At 45.9% G+C, this 17,237-nt stretch overlaps 1 protein-coding gene across 2 annotated transcripts in view; it reads left to right on the forward strand.

The window, feature by feature from the left end:
- The window catches only part of KIF1B (kinesin family member 1B), a gene marked incomplete at its 5' end in the record, with an annotated part of 85,871 nt that extends 68,634 nt beyond the window's left edge, over window positions 1-17,237 (forward strand). For both annotated transcript variants that reach the window (XM_084274794.1, XM_084274795.1), the window contains 15 exons: window positions 185-293; window positions 906-972; window positions 1,649-1,733; window positions 1,993-2,098; window positions 6,325-6,439; window positions 6,981-7,114; window positions 7,944-8,005; window positions 9,586-9,731; window positions 10,083-10,322; window positions 11,183-11,254; window positions 12,521-12,642; window positions 13,430-13,579; window positions 14,217-14,409; window positions 14,989-15,107; window positions 15,852-17,237. In XM_084274794.1, the coding sequence (XP_084130920.1) occupies window positions 185-293; window positions 906-972; window positions 1,649-1,733; window positions 1,993-2,098; window positions 6,325-6,439; window positions 6,981-7,114; window positions 7,944-8,005; window positions 9,586-9,731; window positions 10,083-10,322; window positions 11,183-11,254; window positions 12,521-12,642; window positions 13,430-13,579; window positions 14,217-14,409; window positions 14,989-15,107; window positions 15,852-15,894 (1,763 nt within the window). In that variant the 3' untranslated portion in view covers window positions 15,895-17,237. The remainder of the gene's footprint in view (window positions 1-184; window positions 294-905; window positions 973-1,648; window positions 1,734-1,992; window positions 2,099-6,324; window positions 6,440-6,980; window positions 7,115-7,943; window positions 8,006-9,585; window positions 9,732-10,082; window positions 10,323-11,182; window positions 11,255-12,520; window positions 12,643-13,429; window positions 13,580-14,216; window positions 14,410-14,988; window positions 15,108-15,851) is intronic.

A 17,237-nucleotide genomic window follows, 5' to 3' on the forward strand; every position in this document is an offset into this window, starting at 1 on the left:
TGGTGGCTGTAAGCAACATAATTTTAATGGAAAAAGATGTGATCTGTGTATGTAGATAGAATACGTAGGCTCACTGAAATGCCATGTTTCTGTGAGCCCTAAGGGAAGCTTTACTTGTTCATCTTTGTAAACCATTGCTTCTTATTTTTCTTCTTTCTTTTTTTTTCCTTTTTCTTTCTTTAAGTGCCAGCTACAAAGCTAAATACCATGAGCAAGCCCAGCCTGGGCCAGAGTGTGAGCAAATATGACCTCCTTGTGTGGTTTGAGATCAGCGAATTGGAACCAACAGGGGAGTAAGTCCAGGACTAATCTTTTCTGGTTTAAGAAGGTTTATGGGAGTTTGATCTTCTACCCTTTGTTCTGTTCAGACCTAGTTGATAATTAGCAGTCATTACTGGGCACTGGCCTGGCTGGTTTGTAATGAGCAGGTGTACGTTCCGCTGGCATGTGTTATCCCCATTGGAAAGGACTGAGGAGAGAGAATGACATTTTCTCACACTTGGAAGTAATCTTTCCACTTTGAAAGCCCATGCAGACCAGCTGCACAGTCCTGTGTAGGCCATGAATTCAGATTCTTTGGGCCAAGAGAGACTTTGTGCTCCAGAAGTCACCTAGCAGGCCCTATTTTCTGTTCACCTCTGCTACAGAGAGTGTTTTACCTGACACATCTCTAGGGATTATGTTGAGATGTGAATTCCACCATTTTCCAGAAGTACTTGGAGTGCAGTATCTGATACTTCTGGGTTTCTGTGATACTGTGGTGTGATGCAGTACAGCCTGGAGTGGCAGCAGAAACACTCTTCTTCAGCTGCTATATGAAGATGTAACTGTTGGCAGGAGAAGGCAGAGCAGAGTTGCTGTGCGAGTGCATCTTTCCTGCCTGCTGATTCCACTCTCTCTCCCAGGTATATTCCTGCTATTGTAGACCACACTGGAGGCCTGCCCTGCCAGGGGACATTCCTGCTTCACCAGGTACTAAGGAAAGCTGTAGAACAGCAAGCTTCATGCTAATGGCTGGACTTTGCATCTCTCATGTCTTTCCTTTCCCATAGCTCTCTAATGATAGCTGTAGGGTCAGTCGTCTTGCAGTCTCTACTCAGTCTGGTAGCTTTGGGCTGTGAGGAGGATATATTTGGCCCCTAGTGTATTTCTGTTTCCTCTACTTAGCAGTGTGCATCCCACTTATGAAAGATGAAAGCCTTTTAAAGAGGAGGACCCTTTGGGACCAGGTCTGTGCCTTCAGTGCTCTCTAACATCTCCACCAAGGGCACAGAAGGATCACATGGACTCAACTTTCATTAGCTTGTTCTTACTGCATGTGGTTACAAGACAGATCAGCACGATGTCTCAGTGCATTTTAAGTGCCTGTAGTTAATTATCACAAATGCTAATGTAATATTCCTAAATAATAACTTGTATTTAGCTAGATTCTAAAGATAATCCTAGTTAGTATTCTTTAGAGGTTTATGCTCTGTGTTTTCGTGTGTGTTTCAGGGTCCTAAAATCAATGTAAACATTTGTTCTCTGTAAGACTAATTTAAATGATTAAATTATATGTTTCATTTTTGCAGTAGAAGTACAAAGTAGATGATGTTAGTGTGTGTGAGTATGAATATTTCACCAGTGTTTTGGTTTTGAACTCTACCAGGGAATCCAGCGTAGAATCACAGTCACCATTATCCATGAGAAGGGCAGTGAGTTGCACTGGAAGGACGTGCGGGAGCTGGTTGTTGGTGAGTATATTGGTTTGTGTCTTGCTATGCAAGGAAGAAAAACACTATTGGCAATTTTTCCTTGTATCCAATCCTGTCATCTTTGAGCACTGGCTGTGGGAGGAGGATTTTGAAAAACAGCCAAAGAAGAAACTCAAGTTTTGCAACTTCCACTTAGAGCAGCTTGCTCATCCCATAGGCTGAAATGATACTAGGAAAAAGAGATTCCCTCTGTGTTTCAGGTTTAGCTTTCATTGATTCCCTCTCCTACTCTTTTCAGGACGTATAAGAAATAAAGCAGAGGTAGATGAAGCTGCTGTGGATGCTATTCTGTCTTTGAATATTATCTCTGCAAAATACCTGAAGTCCTCTCACAGCTCCAATAGGTAAGTGAAGAAAGTGAGCACTGTAGCAGGGCTCTAAAATTCCTTTGACCTTTGAGATATTGGTGGGATGTTGATAATTACTCAATGTAGAATTCCCTGGGCACAGGGCATATAGGTGGAGAATGAGTGTTACCATAAATTAGTGCTAAAGCTGAAGTCTGTTGGTCTACACAGAGTTCTTGATAATGCATTGGAATTACTTTCTGTTGTAAGCACCATCAGGGAGGGTGGAAAAGGACAGCTTGAGGGAGTCTCAGAATTTAACCCAGAACTTTCAAGCTGATGTGAAAGCTTGTTGCAACAATAGAGCATTGTAGTACAGGAGGCAATCTCAGGATACACTGTGGATGTGTGCATGCCTATATTATTCCTAGAACATGCATATGACAGCTCAGGCAAGATCGTGGTGCTCTGTAAACTAAACTTAAGCTGTGGATTTGTACAGATGGTTCACAAATTGACTCGTTCTAGTAATGGGGAGTGGGAGGTCTGTTACTGCCAGTACAACAGGGTCCCTGTCTGAGGTGTTTCTGGCTGCATGTGTCTCCTCATTAGGATGTGTTGCTGTAAAGATCACTCAGACTACACGTTGTGTTGCTTCAGTGTCTGCAACAAAGGGCAGTGAAGCAGAATGCTGCATTGCCAGCACAGCTTTCCCCTCCTCTGACATCAGCCAAGTCACTTGACCGCTGCCTGGCTCTGTTCAGCTGGTGCAAAGCAGGAATATCTCTGAAATTTAACTCTAAATGTTTCCAGAAGGGATGGGGGTTGGTTTGGAGCCTGTCTCTGCTGAATGCTGGAGGCCATCTCCTTCTAGGCACTGAAATGGCTTCTTCCTTCTCCATTAGAGGCTTGGACTTTGAAATACTGCTGTGATATTAAAGGTGGATTCAGGACACCTCTCCTACCAACCCAGTGTCTTCCTGCCACCTAGTGTCTGTCTGTGCAGACTGTCACAGGGTGCTTTTTGCAGCTGTTCTTTGCCTCTCACTGAGCAGTGGGTATTTTATCATATTCAACTTACTGGATCCATGTAACTGGAATGTAAGGGGACTGACTGATGCTAGTTTCCAATCTGATGCTACTGGATTTACAGTTGGAAGGCTCTGTACTTGCTGTTCTTCAAGAAATGCCTTTGGTGCTCTGTAGTTTTCTCTTAGGTGAGCTGCTTGGGTGAAGGAGGGAGTGTGAGTGTAGTGAAGCTGTTGACCATCTCTTACCAAAATGCCAAGGCTTAAGCTGTGGGATGAGTGCAGGGCAGGGCAGTGGGGTGGGATTACAGCCTCAGCAAGGGCTGTGTCTCAAGGCTTGCTCACTGTCTGCAGACTCATTCTCTGATTGGTGGTTTTTCTGTTGTGTGCTGGTTGTTTGTTCTTTTTTTAAGTCCACTTGTTCTGTTCCTCTCAACTGTTGCTTTTCTGTTCTGCTTTTGGCTGCACTAACTGAAGGTCTTTCTATGTTTTTACAGGCTCTTTCTTGATAAGGATATGCCTAGGTATTTTCTGTTTGCTTCCCTTGTACATAAAGATTCTTAAAAATAGAATGCTTTATGTCTTATTTGTATTACTGCCACTCCCTTTTAGCTTCTGCTGAATTCAGTTAGCAAACCTCTTAGCTCTTCCAGAAGTAGTGTACCTCCTCCTTTGTGTCAGGGTACAATTCAGTGGGGGACTTGTGAAGGTAAATTTCCCTTCCTGTGTATGAGCAAGCTTCCTTCATTCATTCTTTGATTCACCAAATGTGCCATGGGAATACAGTCTCCCTTTGCAGTCCTTGCTATTTTTTCTTCCTTTGTTCTGTATCAAAGAACTAAATTTGGAGTTTCCTACCATCTCTGACTCTAATACTTGCCACATTTGAAATAGAGTCAAGGACTGAATGATGAGCTTACTTGAAATTCCAGCTCAGAAGCCACTAAGGAAAAGCCCTGGCTGCCATGTGACTGGCATTCAGCTCCCCTTCTGAGCCTGGATTTGCATGGGAAATTTAACCATGTGGTTGCTACATCTTGGCAGAGAAGGAAGATGTGTAGTAGCTGCTCAGACTGGATTCCTTTCCCCTTCCAGCCTGGATCCTGGCCAGGCATGCTGGCTGCAGAGCCTGGGACAATCTGCAGTCTGCTTTCTGTGTTCTGACTCTGAAAAAGAGAAGTCTGCAGTCCTGTGGATTCACCACCTTTCTCTCATATTAAAATCTCCTCAGATGGGTTCTAACTGTGCACTGGTGCCTTCAGCCTGTCCCTCCTGTGTCCATGCTTTGTGTGTCCTGTGCTCCATTTCCCTCCTTGCTCTCTTGGCTGTGTGGACAGAAGTTTGCTCACTTCAGTCTTTTGTCTCCCTCTGTAACTATTCTAGCAAGTTCTGGTTTGGACAGGCAAGGCTGTGTATATTTAATTCCTGGCTGGATAAAATCCAGTAACCTGTCTGGAAGCTATGCTTGACTTCATCCTGGTGATTAACCAAAAAGCATCATTTTGCCAAAGAGGGGCACTTCCCTGCCCTGATGGACACTCATACCTGTGTTCCTTCTCTGTGACCAGAAGTCCTGTTGGCAAATGGTGCAGAGCTGACTCAGGGACTAGTGGAAAGCCAGGTTTTACTACTACTCCTTCCACCCAGGGAGTAGATCTGGAGCTTGCTCAAAATGTAAAAAAATGCCCTCATAACTAAGACATGATGATAGATTTAAAACATGGGGACTCAACACAGACTTGGAAAGGGTTAGAGGACAACCTGTGTTGTGTGCCTGATCTAACTCAATAAGGACTGTTGCATTGGAGTGCCTTTAAAGGTACCAATTACTTGGCCTTTAGAGTATGTTTCTCTGTAGCATTTTTCATAGAAGCAAGGCATTCAGAAGTACATCATTAACTATGCTGCTTCAGATGCAAACAGTATTCAGCAACATTCTCAAATTATATTACCTGACTGCACAGTTCATGCTGTCTCAATGTATTAGCTTGGAATTGTGTCATTGGGATCAGGAAAAGGACATTCTTGGGAACTCTCTTGGAGAGATATGTCAGCTCTTCAGCTGTTTCATATTTGGTTTGGTTTGGTTTTGTGTTATTCCTCTCTTCCCCCCCACCTTGCATTTTGTCATTTGTGTTTGGTTTCATTTTCTGTTTTTCTGAGATGGCCTTGGGCATTAGTACAAAAGCTCTTTAGATATAGAACTTTTTTAAAACAAACAAACAAAAAAAACCCCAAAAACTTGAAGCACTTTCTTGCTATTATTACCACCTAATTTGGACTCAAAATGGGATGGAAAACCTCAACAGCAAGGGAATTTGGCAGGCAAATTATATGGAGGTGATGAAGAATTAATACCACCTTTTTTTGGTAGCAGTGTTGAACACTGTGCTCTATTCCTGAATAAGGGTATGCACCTCCTGTCCAAAGGAACCTGCATGAAATGAGTCTACCTGTGAGAAGAGAGAAATCTCATTTCCCTGAGCATTTCTTAAGAGAAATGTAGAGTGTAATGTAAAAGAGTGTAATGGTGACTCTGGATCTGATGTCTCGTGTGTGATGCTGCCTCTCACTTTGCACTGGAACAGATGAACGTTCCTGATTGCTGGGGTAGAACTGTGGGAGCCTCCAGCTCCTTTCTTCCCACATATCAAATTGCACATCCAACACAAACTCTTTTAAGAAGTTCCTTCAAGTTGTTACTTGAAGGAACTGGAGATGTAGAAAGAAATCTCTATCACTTGAATGTAGGGCTTAGCCCTACCTATCAATCGTTCTGATTTGTGATCAGAAGCTGCAGGTTTTATAATTCTAAGTGTTACTAACTCATCAGTTGCTCTGTGTTAGTCCTGAAATACGGTGTAAAACAAGTTTTGCTTATAGCAAAAGGATCTCCCCATGCACTTTGGAGGTCCTGCTGGGCTGAATTGCACCTGAAGCAATAGAGAGGGATTGACTGTTGACACTGTTCATTAGTGCTGACTTCCCTGTAGCGTTGTGACAGCTTTTGTTCTCTCCTGTGTTACCTCTTTTTTCAGATGAGTCTTTTTCACAGCAGGCAGTGGTCTCTGATGCCATGATGCTTGAGGTAGAAGTAAGTTATCATGGGAAAGAAGAGAAGGTCTTTGCTTCAAGTATTTATCTAAGCTGCTGAAAGTCATAGTGGATGATGTCAAGGAAGAGATGCTTTATCCTGACTGATGAGAGGGATGTGGGGGAATTCTTCCATTGAGCTTTGACTGTGCTTTTTTCCAGGACTTTCTATCGGTTTGAAGCAGTTTGGGATAGCTCCTTGCATAACTCCCTTCTCCTCAATCGAGTGACACCATATGGAGAGAAGATATATATGACCCTCTCTGCTTACTTGGAGGTTAGAGGCCTTCCATTCACTTGTGATTTCAGTGTAACTATTTCAGACAGCACACTGTGTCCAGTGCTTACTGGACTATGTGAGTTTTGAATCCTAAAGCCAGTAAAAATCTTCATTCATTTTCTGAGAATAAAGTGGACAAACACATTCACAGTTAACATCTTGATTTCAAAGTATTACAGCCTCCCAACAAACGTGAAGTGCAACTGGTGAGCTCCTCTTTGTGCACCTCATTTTATCTATCTTTGTATCTGAAAATCCCCTGCAAACAGTGAGAGTTGCTCTGTATGTACTGCTGACATTACAAACACTGGCCTAGCTCATGCTTTGTGTGCAAGACACCGTTGTTTTGTGTAGGACAATTATTTCATCCACAAGATGAGTCAAGAAATTTGGCAGTTCTTTTACAGAAACATTCAAAAGCCCTTCACCAAAGACCCAAACAGGATCAAAGCTCAAAAAGCTGTCCCACTAAGAGAAGGAAGCAGCCTGACTTGGTGTAGCTGTCTGCAGCCACTCATTCATCACTGTTTTCTCTTAGCTTGACCACTGCATCCAGCCTGCTGTTATAACAAAGGATGTCTGTATGGTCTTTTACTCACGAGATGCCAAGATCTCCCCACCGCGATCGTTGCGGAATCTCTTTGGCAGTGGCTACTCCAAGTCTCCAGACTCGTAAGTCCAGTTGCCAGTTTTGGTATCGAGGGGATTCAACTTGTTAAAAGGGTAGACAATGGCAGGACAAGGGGGATGGATTAAAGCTGAAGGAGGGAAGGTTTAAATTAGATATTAGGGGGAAGTTCTTTGCAGAGAGAGTGGTGAGGGGCTGGGACAGGCTGCCCAGAGAGGGGGTGGGTGCCCCATCCCTGGGGCTGTTCAAGGCCAGGTTGGATGGGGCCCTGGGCAACCTTGTGTAGCTCCAGGCCTGGAGGTTGGTGTCCCTGCCTGTGGCAGGGGGTTGGAGCTCTGTGATCCTTGGGGTCCCTTCCAACCCAGACCATTCTATGGTTCTATGATGTTTTATGCCAGTGTGTGCTTTTTCCTACAGGGACAATGTAGGTTAGTTTTCTTTATTTCTTCCTTGAAAGGCAGTCTTAATCACAGCTCTCCAGTAGTTTTGACCATGTATTCTCAAGTTAATTCCAGTGAAACTCAGACAGCTTCTCTCTTTATTGACCACTTCTCCAGCCTTCTGATTGAACAGCTGGGAAGAGAGATCCATTTTGCAGTCTTGCACATAGATGGCTCTGATCCTGACCTAGAATTTACTGCAGCAGCTGCTCTCTGGGTCTACTGGTAGGGCAAGGAGAGGAATGGGGAAAATGCCATTTTTGGGGATCTTGCAGTCTGTCCTGGCTGTTTTATATCAAGATTAGAATTCTAACAGCTCTACTTAAGCTTCTCATTTGGGGACAACTTAATTAAAACTAATGTGCTTCATTCTGAAGGTAATGGGATTTTGTTTGTTCTTTGTTTTTTTTCCTCTCTGGTTTCTTGTGAACAGCAATCGAGTAACTGGGATCTATGAACTGAGTTTATGCAAAATGTCAGACACAGGAAGTCCAGGTAAGTGGTAACTGGGGGGTAAAACCATAAAAAATTCTGTAAACTGAAATACTGCTGAAAACTTCATAGGCAGAATGGAGTAAATGCTTCTGTCCTGATGGGAAACAGTTCCTGTGCTTCACAGGAGCAACAGAACTTTGCTATTCCATAAAAAAACCCAAATAACTTTCGCAGGGGTTTGCTTTTGCCTTGGGACTGTGTTTACTGCTGGTGAACCAAGGACTCACTGCCAGCTTTACATTTTCTTACATGGGTATATCAGGAAACACCAATAGGAAGGAATAACTGCTGGAATCAGTACAGGCTGGGGGTGACCTGGAGAGGAGCTCTGAGGAGAAGGACCTGGGGGTGCTGGTAGATGATGACAGGGTGGCCATGAGCCAGCAGTGTGCCCTGGGGCTGAGAGAGACAATGGGATCCTGGGGGCATCAAGAGGAGTGTGGGCAGCAGGTCACAGGAGGGGATCCTCTCCCTCTGCTCTGCCCTGGTCAGGCCCCACCTGGAGTGTTGTGTCCAGTTCTGGGCTCCCTGGGATAAAAAAGACAGGGATCTCCTGGAGAGAGTCCAGAGGGGCTACGGGGATGCTGAAGGGCCTGGAGCATCTCCCCTGTGAGGAAAGGCTGAGTGAGCTGGGGCTGTTCAGCCTGGAGAGAAGAAGACTAAGGGGGGACCTTGTTAATGTTTATCAGTATCTGAAGGGTGGGACACAGGGGGAAATGGGCAGCCCCTTTTCAGTGTCTGTGGGGACAGGACAAGGGGCAATGGCTGCAAGTTGGAGCACAGGGAGTTCCACAGCAACCTGGGGAAGAACTTTTCCCCAGTGAGGGTGAGGGAGCCCTGGGACAGGCTGCCCAGGGGGTGTGGAGTCTCCATCTCTGGAGAGATTCCAGCCCCGTCTGGACGCCGCCCTGTGCAATATGAGCTGGGGAGCTGCTTTGGCAGGGGGTTGGACCCCAGGAGCTCTCCAGGTCCCTTCCAACCCCTGGGATTCTGTGAAATTGGGCAATTCCTGATTACTGTGATCCTGTGATAATACACAGCTCATACGTAACCCAGCTGAGCCCTGGGTTTGCAGCAGTAGTTTTCTCTTCGTCTTTTTAAGGTCTTGCTGATAATCTGATGCAAACTCAGTAACGTGGAAGGGTTGTTGTTCACATAGCAGCATGGTTTTCCCCTAAGATCTAGCAACTGAAGTTCTTGTGTGAACAGGAATTTGCATTGTCAAATGGTCAATAGAAAATATCTGAATGCAGCAAGAAAGCTGGACTAAATCCAATCTCTTTGGGCTGTGATTGCTGTTAATGAACTCATTGCCTTGTATATGTCTAGGATGCCCTGTCCCTGGGGGTGTTCAAGGCCAGGTTGGATGGGGCCCTGGGCAACCTTGTGTAGCTCCAGGCCTGGAGGTTGGTGTCCCTGCCTGTGGCAGGGGGTTGGAGCTCTGTGATCCTTGGGGTCCCTTCCAACCCAGACCGGTCTGGGATTCTATGATTCACATATTGGTAATTGGTAAATGTTTCTTAGTGGCATCCCTCTGGCTGTGATTTTTACACATCTTATGTTGTTTTTTAACTGCTCAGGAATGCAGAGGAGGAGGAGGAAAGTCCTGGATACTTCGGTGGCGTATGTGCGGGGAGAAGAGAACCTGGCAGGCTGGAGGCCCAGGGGTGACAGCCTCATTCTAGAGCATCAGTGGGAACTGGAGAAGCTGGAGCTGCTGCATGAGGTAAAGAGACAGGGGAAGTGAAAGAAAAAACACAACTCTACCTTTGAATTTGCCTTTAGTCTACCCACTGCGAGACCCTCTGAGCTGAACAGGTTCCCAAATAGGAGTTTGTTCTCAAAAACAACATGTAAATTCTCAAGCAGAGTGTGTGGCTGGCTGCTGAGCAGCATCTGCACTGCAGAATCTCACTGTGTTCAGCAAAGGCAGATTCAACTTCTAGGGCCCTTGTAAACTCCCTTCCATGGGAAAAAATGTTTACTGGTATGAATCTTAAAATAATGCATAAGAATTCACTGCCTGTGAAATAGGCAACATCCTGGAGCAGCTGATTCTGATTTCTTTTCTTGCCAGGTGGAAAAAACAAGGCACTTCCTTCTGCTTCGTGAAAAGCTTGGTGACAGCATTCCCAAGTCCCTGAGTGACTCACTGTCTCCCAGTCTGAGCAGTGGAACCCTCAGTACTTCCACCAGCATCTCCTCACAAATCTCCACTACAACATTTGAGAGTGCTGTAACGCCCAGTGAGAGCAGTGGCTATGACTCGGCGGACATAGAGAGCCTGGTGGATCGGGAGAAAGAGCTGGCCACCAAGGTATGAGATGGCAACAGCATTGTGGGTCTAACTTGAGGTGCCAGAGATGGTTAAAGATGAATGATGAGCTTCTTGGATTCAGAGGGTTCAGAGGAGCCACAAAGACAATTAGAGGGCTAGAGCACCTCCCCTACGAAGAGAGGCTGAGGGAGCTGGGCTCTTTCAGCCTGGAGAAGAGAAGGCTGTGGGGGGACCTCATTGCAGCCTTCCAGTCCCTGAAGGGAGCAGAGAAACAGGAGGGGAATCAGCTTGTTAAAAGGGCAGAGACTGGCAGGACAAGGGGGATGGAGTGAAGCTGAAGGAGGGAAGGGTTAAATTAGGTATCAGGGGGAAGTTCTTTGCAGAGAGAGTGGTGAGGGGCTGGAACAGGCTGCCCAGAGAGGGGGTGGGTGCCCCATCCCTGGGGGTTTTCAAGGCCAGGTTGGCTGGGGCCCTGGGCAACCTTGTGTAGCTCCAGGCCTGGAGGTTGGTGTCCCTGCCTGTGGCAGGGGGTTGGAGCTCTGTGATCCTTGGGGTCCCTTCCAACCCAGACCATTCTATGATTCTATGATTCTTGGATAGCAAAACAATCCCTTTTCACCAGCTGATGCTGGTGGCTGGGTCTGTGCTGTGGCTGTATCTCATTCCCCTCTAGTAGCAGCTCTGTAAATGAAACTTTCTCATTCTATCAAGGGAAGGGATTATTTCCCTTTTCTGGGATTTTTCACAGCAGTTTAGAATTTGTTTATTCTTTCATGAGCTGCCAAGTGTGTCTTGGCATATTGCCTCTTGTATTCAAATCTTTCTGAAAGTCTAAATCTAAAACTCTTTTCTGTGTGTGTTTGTTTCCCTCCACCTCACCCCCCTTCCCCCCCCACCAGTGTCTGCAGCTTCTTACTCACACTTTCAATCGGGAATTTAACCAGGTCTACAACAGCATCAGCGATTGCAAGGTAAGTATCTCATGCAATACACTACACTGTGTATTTAGGACCTGAGTGTCATGGTGGGTGAGGAACTTTGCAGGAGCCAGCAGTGGCTCTGGCAGCTGGGAAGGGTGATGGGATCCTGGGCTCCATCAGCAGAGGGGTGGCAGCAGGGACAGGGAGGGGATTGTCCCTCTCTGCTCTGCCCTGGGGAGGCCCCAGCTGGAGTCCTGTGTCCAGAGCTGGGGCCCCAGTACAAGGAAGATGTGGGACTGGTGGAGAGGGGTCAGAGGAGCCACAGAGATGATCAGAGGGCTGGAGCAGCTCCCCTATGGAGAGAGGCTGAGGGAGCTGGGCTGGTTCAGCCTGGAGAAGAGAAGGCTGTGGGGGGACCTCATTGCAGCCTTCCAGTCCCTGAAGGGAGCAGAGGAACAGGAGGGGAATCAGCTTGTTAAAGGGCAGAGACTGGCAGGACAAGGGGGATGGAGTGAAGCTGGAGGAGGGAAGGGTTACATGAGATGTTAGGGGGAAGTTCTTTGCAGAGAGAGTGGTGAGGGGCTGGAAGGGGCTGCCCAGAGAGAGGGTGGGTGCCCCATCCCTGGGGGTGTTCAGGGCCAGGTTGGATGGGGCCCTGGGCAACCTTGTGTAGCTCCAGGCCTGGAGGTTGGTGTCCCTGCCTGTGGCAGGGGGTTGGAGCTCTGTGATCCTTGGGGTCCCTCCCAACCCAGACCAGTCGGGGATTCTGTGATTCTATTTGTAGTACAGTAATGGTGTATTTGTGGTTTGTGGGATCTGTTGGTACTATGAAGAAGACAGAACACTTGATGTTAATTTTGGCTGCTCAGCATCAGGCTCCAAAGGCTATTGCAGGAATTAGAAATGGTGTCAAACTTGGACTACAATACAGCTCCTGGCTTATTAGTGGACTGGAAGTGCTTTTACTCTCTTTCCCTATATAAAAGGAGTAATCAGCTCTTTTAAAAATTCTGACTGTAGACATGGGGGACACAAAGTAGCAAACTGGATAGTCTGATTGAGGAAGTGAGGGTGTGAATAATCACAAGTGTAGGACATAAACAACAAGCCCTGTCTGTGGAAGTGCCATTGTGTTTTTACCCCAGATGAGGGTTTATGATGATTGTGTCTAAAAACTTTTGACAGCTGAATAGGGAAACAGGTGATAACCTGTCTGTTACCTGAGCCCTCTGTACACTGAATGCCATGTTCCAGCCAGGACTGAACATCAGCTACACAAAACTCCTCTGTAATACTTGGCTGTGTTTGTCCTTGCAGCTGTCAGATATTTCTCCGATTGGGAGGGACCCATCAGTGTCGAGTTTTAGCAGTGCTACCCTCACACCTTCATCTACCTGCCCTTCCCTGGTGGATTCAAGATGCAATTCCATTGATCAGAAGTAAGCATAGGCTATTAATAGAAAAACATCACTTCTCAGTGCTTCTCAAATCTGGCTGCTCTGTTTGCTGATGATTTTTTTCCTCCCTGTTTCTCCCTTTCCCCTGCTTTCAGGTATTGCTCTGTACAGCCTTTTCTTCTTGCCCAGCTTTCTCCAGTCACTCTGCAAAATTCTTTTTCCTCATGTTGCTCCTTTCAAAGTGGTGTGGGGTTTTCCCTTTGCCCAGAAAGCACAGCCAAATGCTTGTCATTCCCATGATCAGTGCATCTTCAGTCTGTAGAGGCCCCAAGTTGTTTTTTTCAGAGGTCTGATAAAAAGACCTGAAAACAACCCAGAGCAAACTGGTTTGGCCAGTAATTTTTGTTTATCCTAGTTGTATCTATAGAAAGTATTTTTGATGAAATTGTGAATAGCAACTTAGTGGAAGATACAGTTTGTACCTTCTCAGTTTAACATCCCTGAGAGGAGGAGTGCTGACATAGAACACTTCACATGAACAGCGTGTGTCTGTGTTGTGACTCTGGCAAGAGAAATGAGGGAGAAGTAGAGCAGAAAGAAATTACTGGCAGCTATATTAAGTTTTATTCCATGGATTTCAAGGGAACTGTTATTTAATATTGTACAAAAGGATCCCAATTCCATGCAAAAAATCTGAACTGGAGGATGACACCTGTAAGACAGACTGGGCTGGAGATGCACTTTGAGTTCCATGGTCACATTCTCTTGGTTTGCTGTGATTTACTTTTCTTTCTCTTGCTTTTTTTTTTTTTGTTTGTTTGTTTTAAAGGACACCAGAAGCAAATTCTCGTGCCTCCAGTCCCTGTCATGAGGTGGAACAGTTCCAGCTAATTCCAACAGTAGAACCTTCCTATCTTGCCAGAGCTGGGAAGAATGAATTCTTAAACCTTGTTCCTGATATTGAGGAAATCAGACCAGGGTGAGTTGGCTGTTGTGTGATCGTAGCTTCCTGCCAGCTGTCACTGGGACTTTGAGATCTGTAGTTTCTTTGCCCCATTGGGAGAAGGCAGGTTCAACAGGTGATAGCAGAACCGCTGAGTCCTGTGTGATGGAGGTGGGACAGGTGAGGTTTGGTTGATGTTTGATCTCTACAGCATTCCTTGCCTGCATCTACACAAAGCCCAGGATTTCCAGTGGCTTGCATATCATACTTGCTGTCATCAAACCAATAGCTGGAACTCACTGAAGCAGACATCTTTGTGGGTCCTGTGTTCTGTCAGACTTTTGCATAGATCTTGAAGGCCAAATGCATCTTCATGAAGAACTTTTTCATAGTACTGTTGCAGACAAAACTTACTAAGGACCAAGTGTCCTTGCCCAGGGGGGTGTGGAGTCTCCTTGTCTGGAGATATTCTGACGCCGACCTGTGCAACCTGTCCTAGGGAGCTGCTTTGACAGGGGGTTGGACTTGATGGGCTCTGGGGGTCCCTTCCAACCCCTATGATTCTGTGAGTCTGTGAAGTGTTTGGCAGTTAATAGAGATCCTCAGTGGGTGCTTTGTTTAGGGGAAAATGTCTTTCTGTTTATCTGTGGGTTTGGTTTTGGGTTTTTTCCAGCTCTGTGGTCTCAAAGAAGGGATACCTCCACTTCAAGGAGCCGCTCTCCAGCTCCTGGGCCAAGCACTTTGTGGTGGTTCGCCGCCCCTATGTTTTCATTTACAACAGTGACAAAGATCCTGTAGAAAGAGGAATCATAAACTTATCCACAGCTCAGGTGGAATACAGTGAGGATCAACAGGCAATGGTAAAGGTCAGTTGGAAGCTATTGTTTATTTATCCACAGATCAGGAATGGTACAGACAGTGGTGTATCTGTACCATTCTGTGTGTCAGCTCTGGTCCAAGAAAAATGCATTTATGTGCCCACAAAGTTCCCAGTTCTGGGTTTCTTATGTTTTGGACACGCTGTCCAAGAGACAAATTGACTGCTATTATGCATCACGTTTGCTTTTACAAGCATGTGTTGGTCCCCTGACCCTGTGGGTTTGGGTTTTGCAGTTTCATTTGTGTGGTGTTTTGAGCTTGTGTGTCTTAAAAAAAAAAAAAAGCCACAAAACACCACACACAAGCATCCTGCAAGGAATCAATAACTGTACTGGTCCATCCCAGCAGCTCTTGAAATCTGCCCTCATGAGTTAAAGCTGTATTTTGTAGAAGAAGCCCTGTTTGAGTGAGTAATGAGATCCTGGACATGACCAGCAAAACTCAAATAAAACACCTTAAAGCCTCAGGGTGTTTGGGAATGTGACATGGGAAACTCTACTTCAGAGAGGGAGTGTGCATCAGCTGCTTGTAGACCTCAGGATTTTAAACTGTCCTTAATATTGCAGACACCCAACACGTTCGGCGTGTGCACCAAGCACCGTGGGGTCCTGCTCCAGGCCATCAACGACAAAGACATGAATGACTGGTTATATGCCTTCAACCCGCTTCTGGCTGGCACCATACGGTAAGAGACAGGGCCTGGGTGGGCCAGAGCATCCAGCAAATGAGGTGGTTGGAAGCAAGAGGGCTGGTAGTTTGTCACAGAATTTACTCTTGCCTTGAAGCATTTGACAGGGTGGGTGAGCTGCAGGAGGGTGGGCAGCAATAAAACAAGCTGCTGGCTTCAGGAAACGCCCTGGGCATTGCTGTGGCTTGTGCCATTCAGTTTGAACATGTGTGTTGCTCATGCAGTGCTACATTTGGAGGCCACAAAAAGGTTTCCTTGTGTAACTACCTTACAGACTCAGAAAGCTCTTTGCTGCCCCTGTGCAGAGGGGTCTGAGCTGCCTTTCCATTCTCTCCGTTCTGAGATCAACCAGAAATTCCCATTTGTCTCTCTCTTTTGAGCTTCTAGAAGCCTTCCCTTTAACACAGGGCACAGACATGCCCTGCTTGCTGGAGAGATGTTACCAGTAGCTCTTCCTTTCAGTAAAAATAGTATTAAAAACTAAGCTATTACTCTACAGTGTCAGTAATGACACATAACAGTGAGTCCTTAAAAGATCCCATCTCTCTTCAGAGGAGCGCAGCAGAAGAGTGAGAAGTCATCATTACAGCCCTTGATATATTTTACTGTCTTAAACTAGGGAGATATGAAAGAATTTGAGGGGATGGGGGGGAAAAGTGGATTAACTGTGGGGAGGAAAGAAAAATAAACTTACGGAATTCAACAAATATATATATATTTTTTTTTTACTTTCTTGCCCAGGTCAAAACTGGCTCGAAGACGCACGGGCCAGCTGAAGTACTGAGTCCATGTAATGTTCTCATCTCTTCTCCCTAACTCACCTTCTGATAGATGAAGTGTTACCTCTCATTTTCTCTTCGTGATTCTTGACAGTTTCTCTTGTATGTAATCCTGTGGCTTAACACCCCCCGACCTTCCCCACTCCTTCAGCACATTTTCTAGGTATTCTAACCCTCCCCTGTTTCTTTTCACTTGTACTGAGAATCGTTCTAGTAGCATGTGGCCAAACAAAACAGAAAGAAAAAAAAAAAAGAAAAAAAATCCAGTGATTATGCACGACTAAAAAAGAAAAAAAAAATTCTTTATTTTTTCTTAGAACAATTGTTTTCCCATTCCAACTGACCTTTTGGTGTCTGTCCTGCTGTCCATTGTAGTCTGTCTAGACTGCTGCAGGTTTTCATTCAGTTTGTGACTTGGCAGTAGTCATTGGTTCCCTCAGGGCAAAGTTCTTATGCCAGGGAAAGCTAAATTCTTCTACGTGTAGGCATTACCCAGCCAGGAACTGCAACAGCTCCTCAGGCTTTCTGGATCCAGCCTCCAATTTAAACTCTGTTGAAAGCTGATATTGGACAAATCTATCTGGGCAGACTGGGTTTTGAGTTTCCAGGGGTCCAACAAGCTAAGGCATGAGCTGGAGGAAGACAGGAAGCAAACCAAGAGGGGCTGGCTACAACGATCAGCCTTCGAACTCCTGCTGTGGGGTTGCAGGTGAACAGTGCTTGGCTTTAGCTGCTTCCCAAAACATTAAGGGGCTCGCTGCTCTGCCTCTGAACTGAGGAGAAGGAACTTGTGCTGATGCGAGGAAGAATAAACCACATCTCTGAATATTAGATAGAATCCCTAAAGCTGTAGATGCTCAGCCTGGGTGGAGGAGTGTTCAGGGACACGGGACAGCGTTCCCCGGAGCACCTTCAGGAGATCACCACGGGAGGGCAGTGCCTCCTCGCTGCTGCTAGCCCAGGCTTCCCAGCTCCTGTAGCAACAGTTCTCACCTCCTTGGAAGAGATTTACGGTTGTCACAGGTATGGTGGGTGCTTAATGCACCCTTTACCTGTGTGTAACACTCAGGTGCCATCCTGTCTGTTTAAGGGGAAAGCATCCTCTGCCTGCAGAGTGCTTTCTGGACCTAGTGCTTGCAATATTATTCACGGAACAGCAGGACACTTTCAGTTCCTTTTGGTATAACTGTTGAATGTCTCCTAATTGCCCTAATTCAATTTTCATCAGCAAAAACGCCCCTAGGTAGTTTTAACTTCAGAACTGAGCCTTCCTGGAGGACAGATTGAGTAGACTCTGGTCCTGGTGAGTAGGGTGTAATGGTTGATGACTTGGAGATCGGCCGGGTGA

This window comes from Gallinula chloropus (assembly GCF_964237585.1).
Source record: "Gallinula chloropus genome assembly, chromosome: 23".
NCBI lineage: Eukaryota > Metazoa > Chordata > Aves > Gruiformes > Rallidae > Gallinula > Gallinula chloropus.